Source organism: Cervus canadensis, chromosome 3 (genome assembly GCF_019320065.1).
Source record: "Cervus canadensis isolate Bull #8, Minnesota chromosome 3, ASM1932006v1, whole genome shotgun sequence".
NCBI lineage: Eukaryota > Metazoa > Chordata > Mammalia > Artiodactyla > Cervidae > Cervus > Cervus canadensis.
Window position 1 is genome coordinate 99344263 of NC_057388.1, and position 14751 is coordinate 99359013.

Consider the following 14751-nt stretch of genomic DNA (forward strand, 5'->3'; position numbering starts at 1 on the left):
TGGAAGTGTGGCATCTTAACTACTGGACCACCAGCAAAGCCCCAACTGGTATCTTTGTAAGAGGGGGAATTTGGACGCACAGACACACGCGAGAACATTGTGTGCAAGTGAAGGATCGGAGTGATAAGTCTACAAGCCAGCAACAAGCCAAGATGGTCAGAAGCCAGGAGAGGAGCAACCACTAGATTCTCTCTCAGAGCCCTGGGCAGAAACCAAGCCTGCTGACACCTGGATTTTATACTTCCAGCCTCCAGACCTGTAAGACAATACATTTCTGTTGTTCTCAGTCATCACTTAGTTTGTGGTACTTTGTTACAGCAGCCTTAGGACACGAACAGAAGAAAAAATTAAAAAAAAAAAAAACAACTAAAACTTTTTTAGTCCATTTAAATGGCCTTAGAACTCTACAATTTCCATCATACTGCAATGAAAGAGAATCAAAATAGAGTTTTTCTGAGCCAGGGGAGGCTCCCCTAATTACAGCTGGCCCTGGCACAATGACAACTGGAAGGCAATGCCCCCAGCCTGTCACTGCTGGCTTCGCCCAAACACCGTCACGCAAGGCTCAGATTCCAGATCTGCACGGTCCACCAGGTACCCTGCTGCTCCCCACCCATCCCTGCTCCAGAGGGACCGACGGCTCCTGATGTCAAGGCTACAGCTGCCACTTCTTCCCTGTGAGCGCTCAGTGACAGTACTGAACTTTCCGAAATCTGCTTTTCTTCCCATAGATAGCAGTACCACCGCAATAGTATTGTGAGGTGAAAATGGAGCTGAGTAGAAAAAGTGCCCAGGACAGTTTGTGATCTATTTCAGCTTCTTATAGAATACCTGGCGGGCTTCCCAGGTGGCACAGTGGTAAAGAATCCGCCTGCCAATGCAGGAGACATGGGTTTGATTCCTGGGTGGGAAGATGCCCTAGAGGAGGAAGTGGCAACCCACTCCAGTATTCTTGCCTAGAAAATCCCATGGACAGAGAAGCCTGGCGGGCTACAGTCCATGGGGTTGCAAAGAGTCAGACACGGCTGAAGGGCGAAGCACAGCACACAAAACCCCAGGTTCCTTCCTCCCTAGCACATGGGCAGCGTCTAGCCAGGCGCACAGGGAAGGCTTGGAAACAGTAGGGAAACAGGGGAAGATTCAGGGCAAGCCCTGGAAGAGATCTTTGGGCAAATTTACATTTTAAAAACAAACAACAACAAAAAATCACCAAGTACACCCCAAAAAATCATTACTAAAATAAACTCCTCTCTGAGTGACAGCTCTCTACTTCGGTGGTTTCTACACTTTAACCTCTGCCCAAGGAAGCAGCTGTGTGATGTAATAATAAATGACTCTGAGGGTATGTGTGCCTATAATCACTTCTGGTTTTCTTTTATTGGGCTGCACAGCATGTCAGATCTAGTTCCCCGGCCAGGGAGCAAACCCACGCCTCCTGCATTGGAAGTGTGGAATCTTAACCACTGGACCACCAGGAAAGTCCCTATAATCCTTTCTTTCACTCTTACAAATGTTCACAGTCTAGACAGGAAACCCATGAGGGCTAAGCTGTGTCCAGCTATTCTGAGAAGATGGCAGACTTTAGACAACCCTCAAGGATATGTCAAAGGGACAAAAGCTTTATTACTACAAAATAGCATGTAGACAATTAAGTTCAAGGGTAATTTTATTAAGACCTAATTTCCTTAAAAGGAACAGTGGGAAGCATTTTATTGTATTTTTAATACTATCATCTTGGCTATATTTTCTAGGTTCATTGTTTGCTGATTTGCTTCTCAATTAATGGTCTTACCTATTTGACTCCATCAAACTCTATACTTGAACCAAGAGTCTAAAGAAAAGCTCACTACAAAGTTAGAATCTCTTACACTAAAAGGTAGTTTCAGAATCCTGTCCTCTGACAGCCTAAGATACCACTGGCTGATGGAACAGAATGAAACAAGGACACGGACTATGGCCACGGACACAGACATAAATATAAATTGGCAGTTCCCGGATACGTGTTACACAGCCGTTTTATGAAAGCCTGAAAATTTAAACACAATATAGATTTTGCAATTGAGCAAGAGTGATTATCAAACCGTAACACCAAGATAAACCAAAAAGTACTGAAACAAGCCTGAGAGTTTAGAAGATAAGATGGGTTTCAAAGATGATTCAGGAGGGTGTTACATACAAGGCAGAGATGAAGACGCACAGGCCGAGCATCTACGGGAACTGCCCACGAGCCATGACAACGTAAAAACGAGAGGGTAACTGGCAGAGTGTGTGCTACTGATCTGAGTCACGTCAAGCATTCTTCTCAAGAACCAGAGACACTGGGTTGCTGCTTAAGCCCACAGCCCCTTCACTAATATGACGAAAGCTGTACGGCCACACCGACACTGCGACTAGCCCTGCCTTCCCCCAGCACGCCGGGCCATCACGCGCCCAGTGTAAGCATCAGGGATACCTCTGCACAGCAATGCCACTTCTTCACTTCTGACACTCATGACCAGTCTGAACCACTCTGTCTTCTGGCCTTGCAAGTACAGAAAAACAGGCATTCCCGTTTATCGCTGGTGCAGTACTGTCTTTCGGAAAGGTCACTTGACATGTGTGTAAAACTGCATACCCTGGATGTACCCTCCAACCCAATGATTCCATTTCCAGGATCAAGGCCTAAGGATCCATACGTGGATACGAATAATGATTTATTTGTAAGGATATTCACGTTCATGGTGGTGAAAAATAAGAACCACCTAAAAGCTACAAAAACAGTGAAACAGGGACTCCCTTGGTGGTCCAGGGGTTAAGACTTCACCTGCCAGAGCAGAGGGTGTGGGCTCCATCCCTGGTCGGGGAACTCGGATCCCACATGACTCACCAAAAAACCAAAACATAAAAGAGAATATCGTAACAAATTCAATAAAGACTATAGAAATGGTCCACATCAAAAAAAAAAAATCTTACAAATAAAACAGTGAAACAGTTAAATTGTGATACATCTATATATTGAAATGCTTGTGTGCTGTGTTCTGTCATTTCAGTCGTGTCCAGCTCTTTGGGACCCTGTGGACTGTAGCCCGCCAGGCTCCTCTGTCCATGGGATTCTCCAGGCAAGAATATTGGAGTGGTTGCCATTTCCTTCTCCAGGGGATCTTCCCCAAATGCTTGGAAACCACCAGAATGATGATAAGGACTCTTGTTCATGATACAGTAAAAGGTTAAATATCTTTCAGTTAGAATATTTAGACACTGAGTGACCTCAATCTTCTTTTCTAAAAAATTAATGTGTATGGACATATTTACACATGGGGAAAAGACCAGGAGGATATAAATGTTAACAGCAGATAGGTCTGCCTGGTGGGATCATGTTCATTTTTAACCCATTAGCCTTTGCCCATTTTTCAGTTTTCTGTAATAACTCTATGTTAATTTTCTATTTAGTCTTTTTAAATTTTTCAATATGGAAAATTTCAAACATACACAAAAAGTAGAAAGAAGAGAATAATAGACCCCATTATCCACCACTTAGTTTCAACAACAGTCAATATTTGATCAATATGGTTGTTACAGCTATACTTTATCCTTCCCAATGCCCATCACTCTTTTTCCTGAAATGTTATAAAGCAGATCCCTTATAACATTTTACCCATAAATACATCAGTATGCATCTTTAATAAAATCTTTTAAAAAAATAATGTAACTACCATGCCATTATCTCACCCAACAAAATAATAATGCTTTTAACACAAACTAATACGCAGTCCACTTTCAAATTATATCAACTGTCCCCTAAATGTTACAGTTGGTAGTTTCTATCATGATCTAAGCAAGATAAAAAATGTGGTTATGTGTTTAAGTCCCTTTTATTTTATAACACGCCCTCTTCATTTTTCTGACTAATCCTTTAAAATTATAAAGCAGTTCTCCAATATATTCTGATTAATAAAAAAGAATCATAGGAAAGACTAATTAGGGAGATAGAGACGTCAAGAGTTGTGGATGAAATACTAACAAAAAAGGTTAGGGTATCATACGTAAAAATAAATATAAAACATAGATTCAGTATTTTAAAAAAACAAGTTAGTGAATTTTTATAGAAGTCACTGCTACAATCATGTATTATCCCTGGGTACACCTGGGCTTCTATCACTATGTTCTTTCCTCATACGCTCTCATGCAAGTCCTTCTCTCATGTTATCTGAGCTCTCTTTAATCATCAAGCTGGAAAACCTTTCTAGTTATGATTCAAAATCTCTAAGCCATATAAAAGTACTGAATACAGTGAAGAAAAAAAGAAAATGAAGAAAAATCTGCACAACAAACAAAAAGGAATGTTGAAAGACAAATGACAGCGGGCTTCCCTGCTGGCTCAGTGATAAAGAATCCACCTGTCAATGCAGGAGACATGGGTTTGGTCCCTGATCTGGGAAGATCCCACACACCATGGAGCACCAAAGCCCATGTGCCACAAATATGGAGCCTGTGCTCTGGAGTCCAGGAGCTGCAACTGCTGAAGCCACCCACCCTCGGGCCTGTTCTCTGCAACAAGAGAAGCCACTGCAGTGAGAAGCCTGCGCACCCCAACTAGACAGCAACCCCCACTCTCAGTAACTAGAGAAAAGCCCAGGCAGCAACAAAGACCCAGCGCAGCCTAAATAAACAAATAATTTTTTAAGAGAGACAAATGACAAAGTGGAAAAATATTTTCCATTTATATCACAAAGAATAAATCTCCATACTATACAAAGAACTGTAAATTAATAAGAAAAGACCAATGACCAAAATATAATGTAGCAAAGGCTAGGAACAGTTCATGGAAAAAGAAATATAAATACCTCAAGCACATATAAAGGTGCTTGTCCTCACTCCTAAGAAAAATGTAAATTTATAATGTGTTTTATGGCTTCCCTGGTGGCTCAGATGGCAAAGAATCTGCCTGCAATGCAGGAGATGTGGGTTCGATCCCTGGTCCGGAAAGATACCCTGGAGAAGGGAATGGCAACCCACTCCAGTACTCTTGCCTAGGAAATCCCATGGACAGAGAGGAGCCTGGTGGGCTACAGTCCATGGGGTCACAAAAGAGTCAAACATGACTGACAGAACAGAAACAACAACTGTGCTTTATGCATCAGAATGCCAAAAATCCAAAGTTGTATTTTTGTGTGGGCAATGCTGTGAGCAAACAGTATTCTCCTGCACTACTGCTGGGCATGTGAAATGGTACAATCTCTGTATAAAGCAACTTGAAAGTATCTATTAAAATTAGAAATACACATGCCCTTTGAATCACCAATTTCATTTCTAAAAACTTAATGTACACATATACTGCTCATGTGTGAAGGGATACTTGCTCACAGGTATCCAGTGCAGCAGCACCACAGAAAAAGACTGCAAACAACCAAATGTCTATCAGTAAGAAACCTGAGTGCCAAAGAATTGATACTTTTGTACTGTGGTGCTGGAGAAGACTCTTGAGAGTCCCTTGGACTGCAAGGAGATCAAACCAGTCCATCCTAAAGGAAATCAGTCCTGAAGATTCATTGGAAGGACTGATGCTGAAGCTGAAGCTCCAGTACTTTGGCCACCTGATGGGAAGAACTGACTCATTGGAAAAGACCCTGATGCTGGGAAAGATTGAAGGCAGGTGGAGAAGGGGACGACAGAGGATGAGATGGCTGGATGGCATCACTGACTCAATGGACATGAGTTTGAGCAAGCTCTGGAAGTTGGTGATGGATAGGGACGCCTGGCGTGCTGCAGTCCATGGGGTCACAAAAAGTTGGACATGACGTACTGACTGAACTAAACTGAAGAGACCTGATAAAGCAAGCAAGGTTCTTTTGTAATACAACCGTGAGAAACAGTGAAGAAGGTCTCTGTGTATGAATATGAAAAGATCTCCCAGATACACGGTTGAATGAACAAGGCAAGGTGCAGATAATGTGTATATGCTACTTTTTGTATGAAAGGGGGAAAATAAGAATGTACATTTGTATTTGTATATGTATAAACAAAGAGCTTAGGAAAGATGCAAGGGAAATGAGCGCGATGACCAGGATTACTGGATGGATGTGGGAACTCTGAATGTTTTGCTTTTTAATGCCAGTGGTTGATACTGCCACTCTCTTCTTCCCTTAGTAATAGAACCTTTCAGATTTTAGCTGACCACATGACCAGCCAGTTAAAAACCCCATTTCCTAAACTGTCTTGCTGCTAGGTGGGGCTAGTAACTAAAACCTGGCCAATGAAATGTGGGCAGAAGTTACGTGTTCAATTTCTAGGATTCCTGCAATGTTCCCCCTCTGGCAGCCTGGGACACGACCTGCTAACGGTGAATCAGTTTTTACCATGTGGGTGAGGACAATATTCTAGGAGATGGCAGGATACAAAACAGAAAGGCTTGGGTCCCAAAATGACCCAGTGGAACAAAGTCTGCCACACCAGACTACTTCCCTCTCTCTGGAATTATCATGCCAGAAAAGTTGTACTTCTGTCTCTGTATTTTGGGTCTCTTTTTTACAGCAACTTAGCCTGGACTCAGCTAAAGTAGAAAATGATATTTAGATATGAGTTTCCATGATCAACAATAGTGCATTGGCTTAGCAGCTGGCAAGGAAAAATGGTAAGAAAATAAACATTGCAGACTGACAAGCTGGTAATCCTTGTTATTACTGCAGCAAAAAAACTTCACTAGAGCGTCAATAACTTGTAAGATAAGCCATGTGTCATCTGAACTCGGGCCTTTAGGGCAAACAGTGAGAAACAGGGTACTGACGGCTCCTCAATGTTTTTAATGAGCTACTACAAGAGTTAAGATAAAAACAAGCAAGAACTGGTCAGCGTGCAAGCAGAAATAAATATAGCATAAGGGTGTACATTCTGAGTTCCAGAATATGAATTAGTTGCGACTCAAAACATTTGGGACTCAATGGGACTGGAAAAACCAATTTCTCTGGACCCAAAAAGCAGGAGGCCAAGATTTTCTCTCAAAGCCTCCAAGAAATTCTCCAGTTAACTATTCTCCACCAGACATGAACGTCAGTTCATTTATAAAGATCAGATTTAGGCTACAGTCTCAAGACAGTTGCCATTAAAATGAGGCAAAGATGGGTTGGCCACGAGCAAAGAGCAGGAACTACTCCACAGTGCGCTGACTTAAAAGCTCAGACCCAGGAGAGATGTTTGGCAGTGGGTATTTTGACCTGGAACTGACTGGAAGCAAACAGCCCAGGAGCCTGCTGAGTTTCTGAGGGGTCTGGACTGCCACATGCTTGGCCTTGTGTAAGCCTGGGACTTTTCTGGTCCCTTAAAGAAACCATTAGACTTCCAGACCTACACACACAGGAAACATGTTCTTAAGCTATGCAGCTTTCTCCAAAGTTCTCCAAAGCTCAATTTAAAAGCAGTTACAGTGGGAAACAGATAAAGAATCCCCTAGAAGGCAAAGTGGGGAGCCAGGGAGGAAAATGGACAAGGGGATTCTAGTGAGCAGAACCAAAGTGTAGCCAGAAGCTCCTGCTCTGTGACTACAGGAGGTCTTTGCCATCCCTGCTGGGCAGAATTCCATTATCGTTATGATCTAATGACCGCTCGTATTTCTCATTCTTTTTCAAACAGGAGTTTGTATTACGGCTCCTACTCTATCTTCTATGTTGCATTTGGGAGGTGGGGAGTGGAGGACTTGACTGTTCCTTCACAGCTTTTCAGAATAAGAGGAACCATATCCTGATTGCCTCATATCACACAGATACCTTAGATTTTAGACTGCCAGCATTAACTGGATGAGACTCTGATGTCTCAGGATGGAAGGAATGTGCTCTGTGTGTGGGAAGAAGAGTACACACAGATACTTGGGTTGCCAGGGGGGCACACTGAAGCAGAGGCTGCTAAAATTTCCCCTAAGACCATTCTTCTTCCTATACTGAACAGGAGCCCCCCGTGTTAACTGGTCACAAGGCCCCCCAGCCAGAGACGACCCTCCCTGGCGTCCTTTGCTGTCAGCTGTGTCTTTGTGATTGAAGACTTGACCGTGGGTTATGAGAAGTTATGTATGGAACCTCTGGCTTTTCCCTCCTACCTGTGGGCTGCAATGCAGATCTAGTGGTGGTGAGCAGCTCTCAACAGGTGAGAAGGGCATCTGAGAACACAAAAATCTCTCCTAGGAGAGCAGTGTGGGCCCCGGATGATTGTGGGAACGTAGGCTGCCCACCCTGAACACCTGCCTACTTCTAGGCCATTTCATGGAGAAGAATCTTCTGTCTTATCTGAACCAGCGTATTTCAGGGCCTCTGTTAACCACCATTTAGCCAGGACTCTAACTAACATAATACCTCCTTATAATTTTCAGCTTTTGAACCATGAGAATGTATTGCCTCCTTGGGAAATTAATTTTTCAAAAGGAGTAATAATTTTTTTAAAGTGTCAAGATCCCAATAAAAATGTTCTTTTTCTCAGTATTACTTCTGAGACACAAAACTCAGGAAATATTTCAAATACAGAAAAGTATGTATCACAGCTCCAAAATGTAGAGGAGCAGTTAAAAAAAAAATTAGAAACATGCCAACTGCTCAACCACAGGGGATAAGGGAGTGGATTAATGGGACAGCTCTAACATTCGACAGCTATTAAAATAATCATCAGGGACTTCCCTGGTGGCCCAGTCATTATGAATCCGCCTGCCAATGCAGGGGACCCGGGTTTGATCCCTGCTCCGGGAAGATCCCATACGCTGTGGAACAACTAAGCCCGTGGACCACGACTACAGAGCCTGTGTGCTAGAGCCTGTGAGCCACAGCTTCTGTGCCCACATGCCACAACGACCAAAGCCCTCATACCCGAGAGCCTATGCTCCTCGACAAGAGAAGCCACTGCAGTGAGAAGCCCGTGGACCCCAACCAGAGAGTAGCCCCTGCTCGCCACAACTAGAGACAGCCCACGCGCAGCAAAGAAGACCCAGTGCAGCCAAAGATGAATAAATAATTTTTTAAACCATCAAAATGAAAAATATGCAGGACAATGGCAAGAAAACCTGAGCATAACTGGTGTTCCTGAAGAAGAAGGAAAAATGCAGAGAAAAAGTTGAGTATTTCATGGTAGAAGAAAAGGTTCCTGAAATTAAATCATGTCTCTGGATCAAAAAGGAAGAACTATTCCAGAAAAACAAAAAACAAAAAACAAAAAAAGTTCAGAAACATCACAGATAAAGCATCTACAGGGACCTAGACAACAGAGGCTTTTCTGAAATAACCAATATCAGAAGACAGCAGAACAGTATTTACAGCATCCTGAGAAGAGAAGAGAAAAGATATAAGAATCTTATACCCAAGCCAAGAGTAAAGGGGAAAGACCAACAGCATTAAGCATGCAAGATTTCAGAGGAGGCAGCACCCACGATCCTTTTATGACAAAAAAAAAGTGCTTGATGGCAAAATCCAACCAAGAAACGTATCAGGAGCTCAGTAAGTCACAGTTAAGCCAGGGATGTGGTTGTAAACACATAAATGAGACTTAAGAATCATGGGAATTATGATTACAGAGCTAAATGTAATAAACCTCACAATATATAAAGTTAAGAAAAAAATTAGGGGAGGAGTTATGGGGAAAAGTATAACATAACTGACTGTCTACATCTAAAACACAACCTAAAAACACCAATGACACCTACACAAAGATTTGTATACTTTATTGTATATATGCCATTTCTCAATAAGAATAACACTGTATCTTCATGTTTTTCAGAGTCTTGTCTTTAACTTGGGCAGAATATTCCAAGAAATAATACATCTTACTGTGAAAAAAATACTCAAAGTTTGACAATTTCTTCAGTTTCACTTACTCTTTTCCTCTGATATATACAAATACATTAAACCAATTCTACTTTTGGAAAATTATGTTTTTTAGAATGACATTCACTGAATATTGACAATGGATATTTCATCTTACTAAGTGCTAAGATTTGGGAGAATTTTAAAAGTTCATTTGTACTTTTAACTAATTTTTAAATAATAAACATCTTCCCCGCAAACTACATTTCATATTCTTCCAAAGATGCTGATCAAGAAAGACAGTTATATAAAAAATTAAAATAATGATACATTTTAAAAGGATGGGATGTTAAAGTATGTATAGTGTATGGTGCCAAGTATATAAATATTTTTTTAAAGTACACACACACGCGCATACCAGAAAAGAGGCAAATGTGCTAAAATTTTAACAATGCTTCAGGGATTAGTGATAGACTTCTTTCTCAAAAATCTGAAATAAAATTAGGTTACTCACATGATGGGGAAAAATATGAAATAGTAACAGTTTTGCAGCTTCTGTTAAAAATTCCCTTCCTATTAATTCCCTCCCATGATAACGATTACTCCAAATAATAAATGATGAGGTCTTAAAAGAGTTGAGGGTGGGAGTTGGAAGGGAGGTTTAATTGTGGTTGAGGGGAAGTAAAGATCACTGTACATGTCAACAAATTGATTAAACAAAACTGATGATAGTGTTAAACTGAAAGCAAAATAGACCCCAGCTTTCACTCGAGTGTGAAGGATCAGTACGCAGGACGCAGGCTGAAATATAAAGCCCACCGCCGGAGGCATGAAACGTGGCCACGGAAGTTCCCGGAGAGGCACCTACTGCTCTGATCGATGCACGACCTTTAACCCCGAGGGCTCATCACCATCACCGCCGGCCCGCCGCCTCCCGCCCCGTGGCCCACGCACCGAACTTGGTTCTCCAGGAAGTGCATGTGCCGGTACAGCAGGGTGTAGGATGGAGACAGGATGCCCACGGACTTCATCCGCGCACCACGCTCCAGCTCGCTTTCCACCGGCATGTTGGCGAAGCAGGCCAGGCCGAAGAAGGGCCCCTTCCGGAAATAGCTAAAAGAGACCCAACATGTAGCATAGCTCAAAATCAGGAATTTTGGTTTTTTCCCTTGACAGGTGTGCTAAAGTCACTTCAGTGTCCAACTCTTTGCGACTCCATGGACTGTAGCCCACCAGGCTCCTCTGTCCATGGGGATTCTCCAGGCAAGGATACTGGAGTGGGTTGCATGCCCTCCTCCAAGGGATCTTCGCCACCCAGGGATGGAACCTGCATCTCTTATGTCTCCTGCATTGGCAGGCAGGTTCTTTACCACCAGGAGCATCTGGAAGTCCCTTGAGAGGCATCCCAAATAGAAGATATAACTGTGTCCAGGGCTCTACATGAGAAAGTTCAGCCTGAGAAAAACCTTTTTTAAGGGGGCGGATCTCAGGGGGACAATGAGCCCAAGCCATTCAACCTTACAGATGGGACAATCAAGGCTCAAAAAAAAACTGGAACTCACTAAGGGTTGTTCCACTGGAGCCAGGACTTGCTCTCTGAAAAGCCTGCTGTTCAGCTGCCCTTGACCCCAGATCAACTGCCTTTGACCATGACCTTCCTTTCCTGCATAACAGCTGACTTGATGTGTGACCTCTGTTTTATTAGCATAAACCGTGTTGATGCTCTCCTCGCTTCCTGAGTCTCTGATGTTTTTAATAGAACGTTTGACCAGAGCCGTCACTTGTTTTCCTTCCCCTTTCTCACAAGTGCCTGTCACGGTTTCAGCCCAATGAGAAGATGAAAGCTACTCTGTCACCCGTATGTTCCAGTTGTTCCTCACAAGAATCTTAACCACACAGGACTACAAACTAGCCTTACTTAAAGCTGAAATTTCAAGTTTTAGCACATACATGTCTTGAGTTAACCCAAATGGAACGAAAACCTCAAGCGAGGTCATTAAAGCCAAACCTGAAGCGAGGATCAATCATCTCTTAGAAAAGGCAAGAACCTCTATGGCAGGACTTCTTAACGTTTTCGGGTCATGAGAACCTAACAAAAGCTTGGGAGCTTCTTATTACAAAACTGATATAAACACACAAACCGGTACATATATTTTCAGGGCACTTATACACACTTCCTAAAGATGCCCTGATGACAGCTCTTATTCTCTGGGGAAAGCAGAGGAGGAGAGAAAACAATGCAGGGCAGACTGGCAATCAGCACCACTTACATGAAATCAGACTGAATTTTATGGGATCCGCTGGCCATAGACTTGAACTCCACGCCTTCAAGGTCAATATCTTGGGGTAAGCACCATTCCACCATGTTTCCTGCAGGAAAGGGAAGACACAAGTTTAAAACAGACAAAAATCATTCAAAGGGCTTAGTGCAGGGCCGAGCGCATGTGGCTTCCAAGTAAATGAACTGCTGACTCAGCCACCAAAATGCAGCCTCATCCCTCCACTGGCCACAGGCTGGCAGAGTGCCTGAGTCATCCTGCGGGCCGGGAGATGGGCACTGAAGACACCTCTGATCTCTGCCTTTGAATGAACACAGTTCTTCCTAGCGAGGCTGCTGGGTTTGCTTCTGCCATTCTGCTTGGCCACCTCCCGATCTCCTTTGTTTTGTAGCCTCACATCTAGGTACACGTTTTGACCCTCCACCTCCATTTCCTGGTCTCATACTCTCTCCTTAACCCCTCAAGATCCTGCTTCCATCTTGCTTTCCTATAGCCACTAATGATTTTGACAAACCTCCAAACTCTTTTTTAAATTTATTTCTAAAATTTACTTATTTGGCCGCGCCAGGTTTTAGTTGCAGCATGCAGGATCTTTAGTTACAGCAAAAGGGATCTAGTTGCCCAGCCGGGGGTAAAACCTGAGCCCCACCCCTGCACCGGGAGTGCAGAGTCTTATCTACTGAACCACTGGGAAGTCCCCCAAACTCTTTTCAATTCAAATTTTCATTGGTTTCATTGTGGCATTTGATAATTCCTCAAAAGTCTCTCCCATTTTTTCTTTGACTTCCATGATAGAACACTCTCTTGGTTCTTTTCCTTCCTTTCTGGTCAGTGTAGCTCTGCTGCCTTCCCTAGCTCTCCTCCCTCCCTAAATGAGGCTCTTCTCCAAGGTCCAGACACCAGTGCTTTGCTTTCAGAATTTAAGGGCTCATTCGCTTATCCCTAATTACTGAGTTTCTACTGAGCCAGACATTAGAGCTGTAAGTCAAATAAGACATAGTCCCTGAACTCAAACAGATTAGATTCCAGGGCTAGATAAAGAGATAAACAAGGAGACGGGTGATTACAGTTCTGGAGGTTATGTTAAATTCCATGACAGAGTATAATACGGGATTTTAGAATACAACAATGACAAGCTTCCATCAGATTGAGAGAATCGGAGAATTTCACAAGACCAGTGTTTCCTAGAGGCTTGGGAGGACACTACAGCATATGCCCTGCTGTTTTCTAGCATACTCAAAATTTTTCCAAATAAAAATATTAAGATACTTGTAAAGATTTCATTTTAGAACAAACTGCTCATCAACATGGCAAACCCTAATTTCCCAGGCAACAGAAATACCATTAATAATCCCAGACAACAATGCTTTTCAGATAACTGTTTAGGGCATCAGAGGTCCAACTGTATACACCCCAGGCTCTGAACCGGGTGGACATCACAGGGACTCAGCCTATTCTATATTCACAGCCTACAGCCCTTTCAAGTAATGTGTTTTCAAGAGAGGAATCATAAACCCCAATGATGAGCTAAAACAAAAAGCGTGGAGAAAGGAGTTATGATTTCACACAACAGAAAGGCTAGACCAACGTATTTGTCAGGGTTAAAGACAAGAAAAAGCATGCTGCATGCTGAACCAGGGGTAAGCATGGGGAGAAAGGTTTCCAGCACCAAGGTCCCCCGACATGCCTCTCTTTCCTCTTAGCATCCATGTCTACTGTCTCCTAAGTCCAGTGGCTTCCACCCTGCGTTGTACCTCAGGAAACCCAGGAAACTTACAAATGTGCTGAGACCCACTCCAAATCTACACGATCTACTCCAGATCTATGATCTGTGCCACGTGGCTGCATCTGCTAATAAGCCTCCTGTGTACAAAGTCCCAACTCTTTTTTAAAATAATATTTATTTATTTATTTGGCTGCACCAGGTCTTAGTTGCAGCATACAGGATCTTCGATCTTTGATGTGGCATGCAGGCTCTCTAGTTGCAGCATGTGGGATCTAGTTCCCCAACCAGGGATCGAACCTGGGCACCCTGCATTGAGAGCACAGAGTCTTAGCCACTGGACCACCAGGGAAGTCCCCAGGGTCCTAACCCTTCATGATGGCAACATATGTCCAGCCGAAGAGAGGGACAGCCTGCAGTGACCCTCTAGGAGACCCTGTCCTCTCACATCTGCTTCTTCTAGTATCTGCTGCCTTGTTCCATGCCCCCATGCCACTCCATACGAGGGATCAACTTGCTCTAACTTAATTCCCTTCCTCTAATCCAGCAGGTCCATGAGCACTCAATGACTTGTTAAAACATTAATGCAGCTAAACGTTGTCCTGAAGGATAAGTTTAGAAAAGTGCACAGATCAGAACTGTGTGGCACAGTGAGTTTTCCCAATGTGAACATACCTGGCTGAGCAGAACCCAGACCAAGAAGCAGGACATTATCAGTACAGCAGAAACCCATCTGAGTCACTAGCCCTCTCTCAAGGCTAACTATTAGCCTGACTTCTAACACCACAAATGAGCTTTGCTGTTTTTGAAATTTACAAAAATGCAATCATCATTTGTATTCGTGTCTTTTTTTTGCTCCATATTTTTTGCAAGATTCATCCATGGGGATGCATATAGCAACATTTTGTTAATTTATTATTTCCACCCTATGCTAGTGACACAACTTACATATCTACTTAACTGTTGACGCACACTTAGCTTATTTCTTATTTGAAGC

General features: G+C 43.0%; 1 protein-coding gene and 1 non-coding gene across 3 annotated transcripts in view; both read right to left on the minus strand.

Annotated features, from left to right (window-relative positions):
- Positions 1–14751, minus strand: part of DENND11 (DENN domain containing 11) — a 51923-nt gene that overhangs the window by 18798 nt on the left and 18374 nt on the right. For both annotated transcript variants that reach the window (XM_043463895.1, XM_043463894.1), the window contains exons 2-3: positions 12023–12122; positions 10707–10865 (exon numbers count right to left, since the gene is read on the minus strand). In XM_043463895.1, coding sequence (XP_043319830.1) covers positions 10707–10865; positions 12023–12117 — 254 coding nt within the window. In that variant the 5' untranslated portion in view covers positions 12118–12122. The remainder of the gene's footprint in view (positions 1–10706; positions 10866–12022; positions 12123–14751) is intronic.
- Positions 14034–14106, minus strand: TRNAE-CUC. Its single transcript has one exon. It is a non-coding gene; the product is annotated as a tRNA-Glu (tRNA).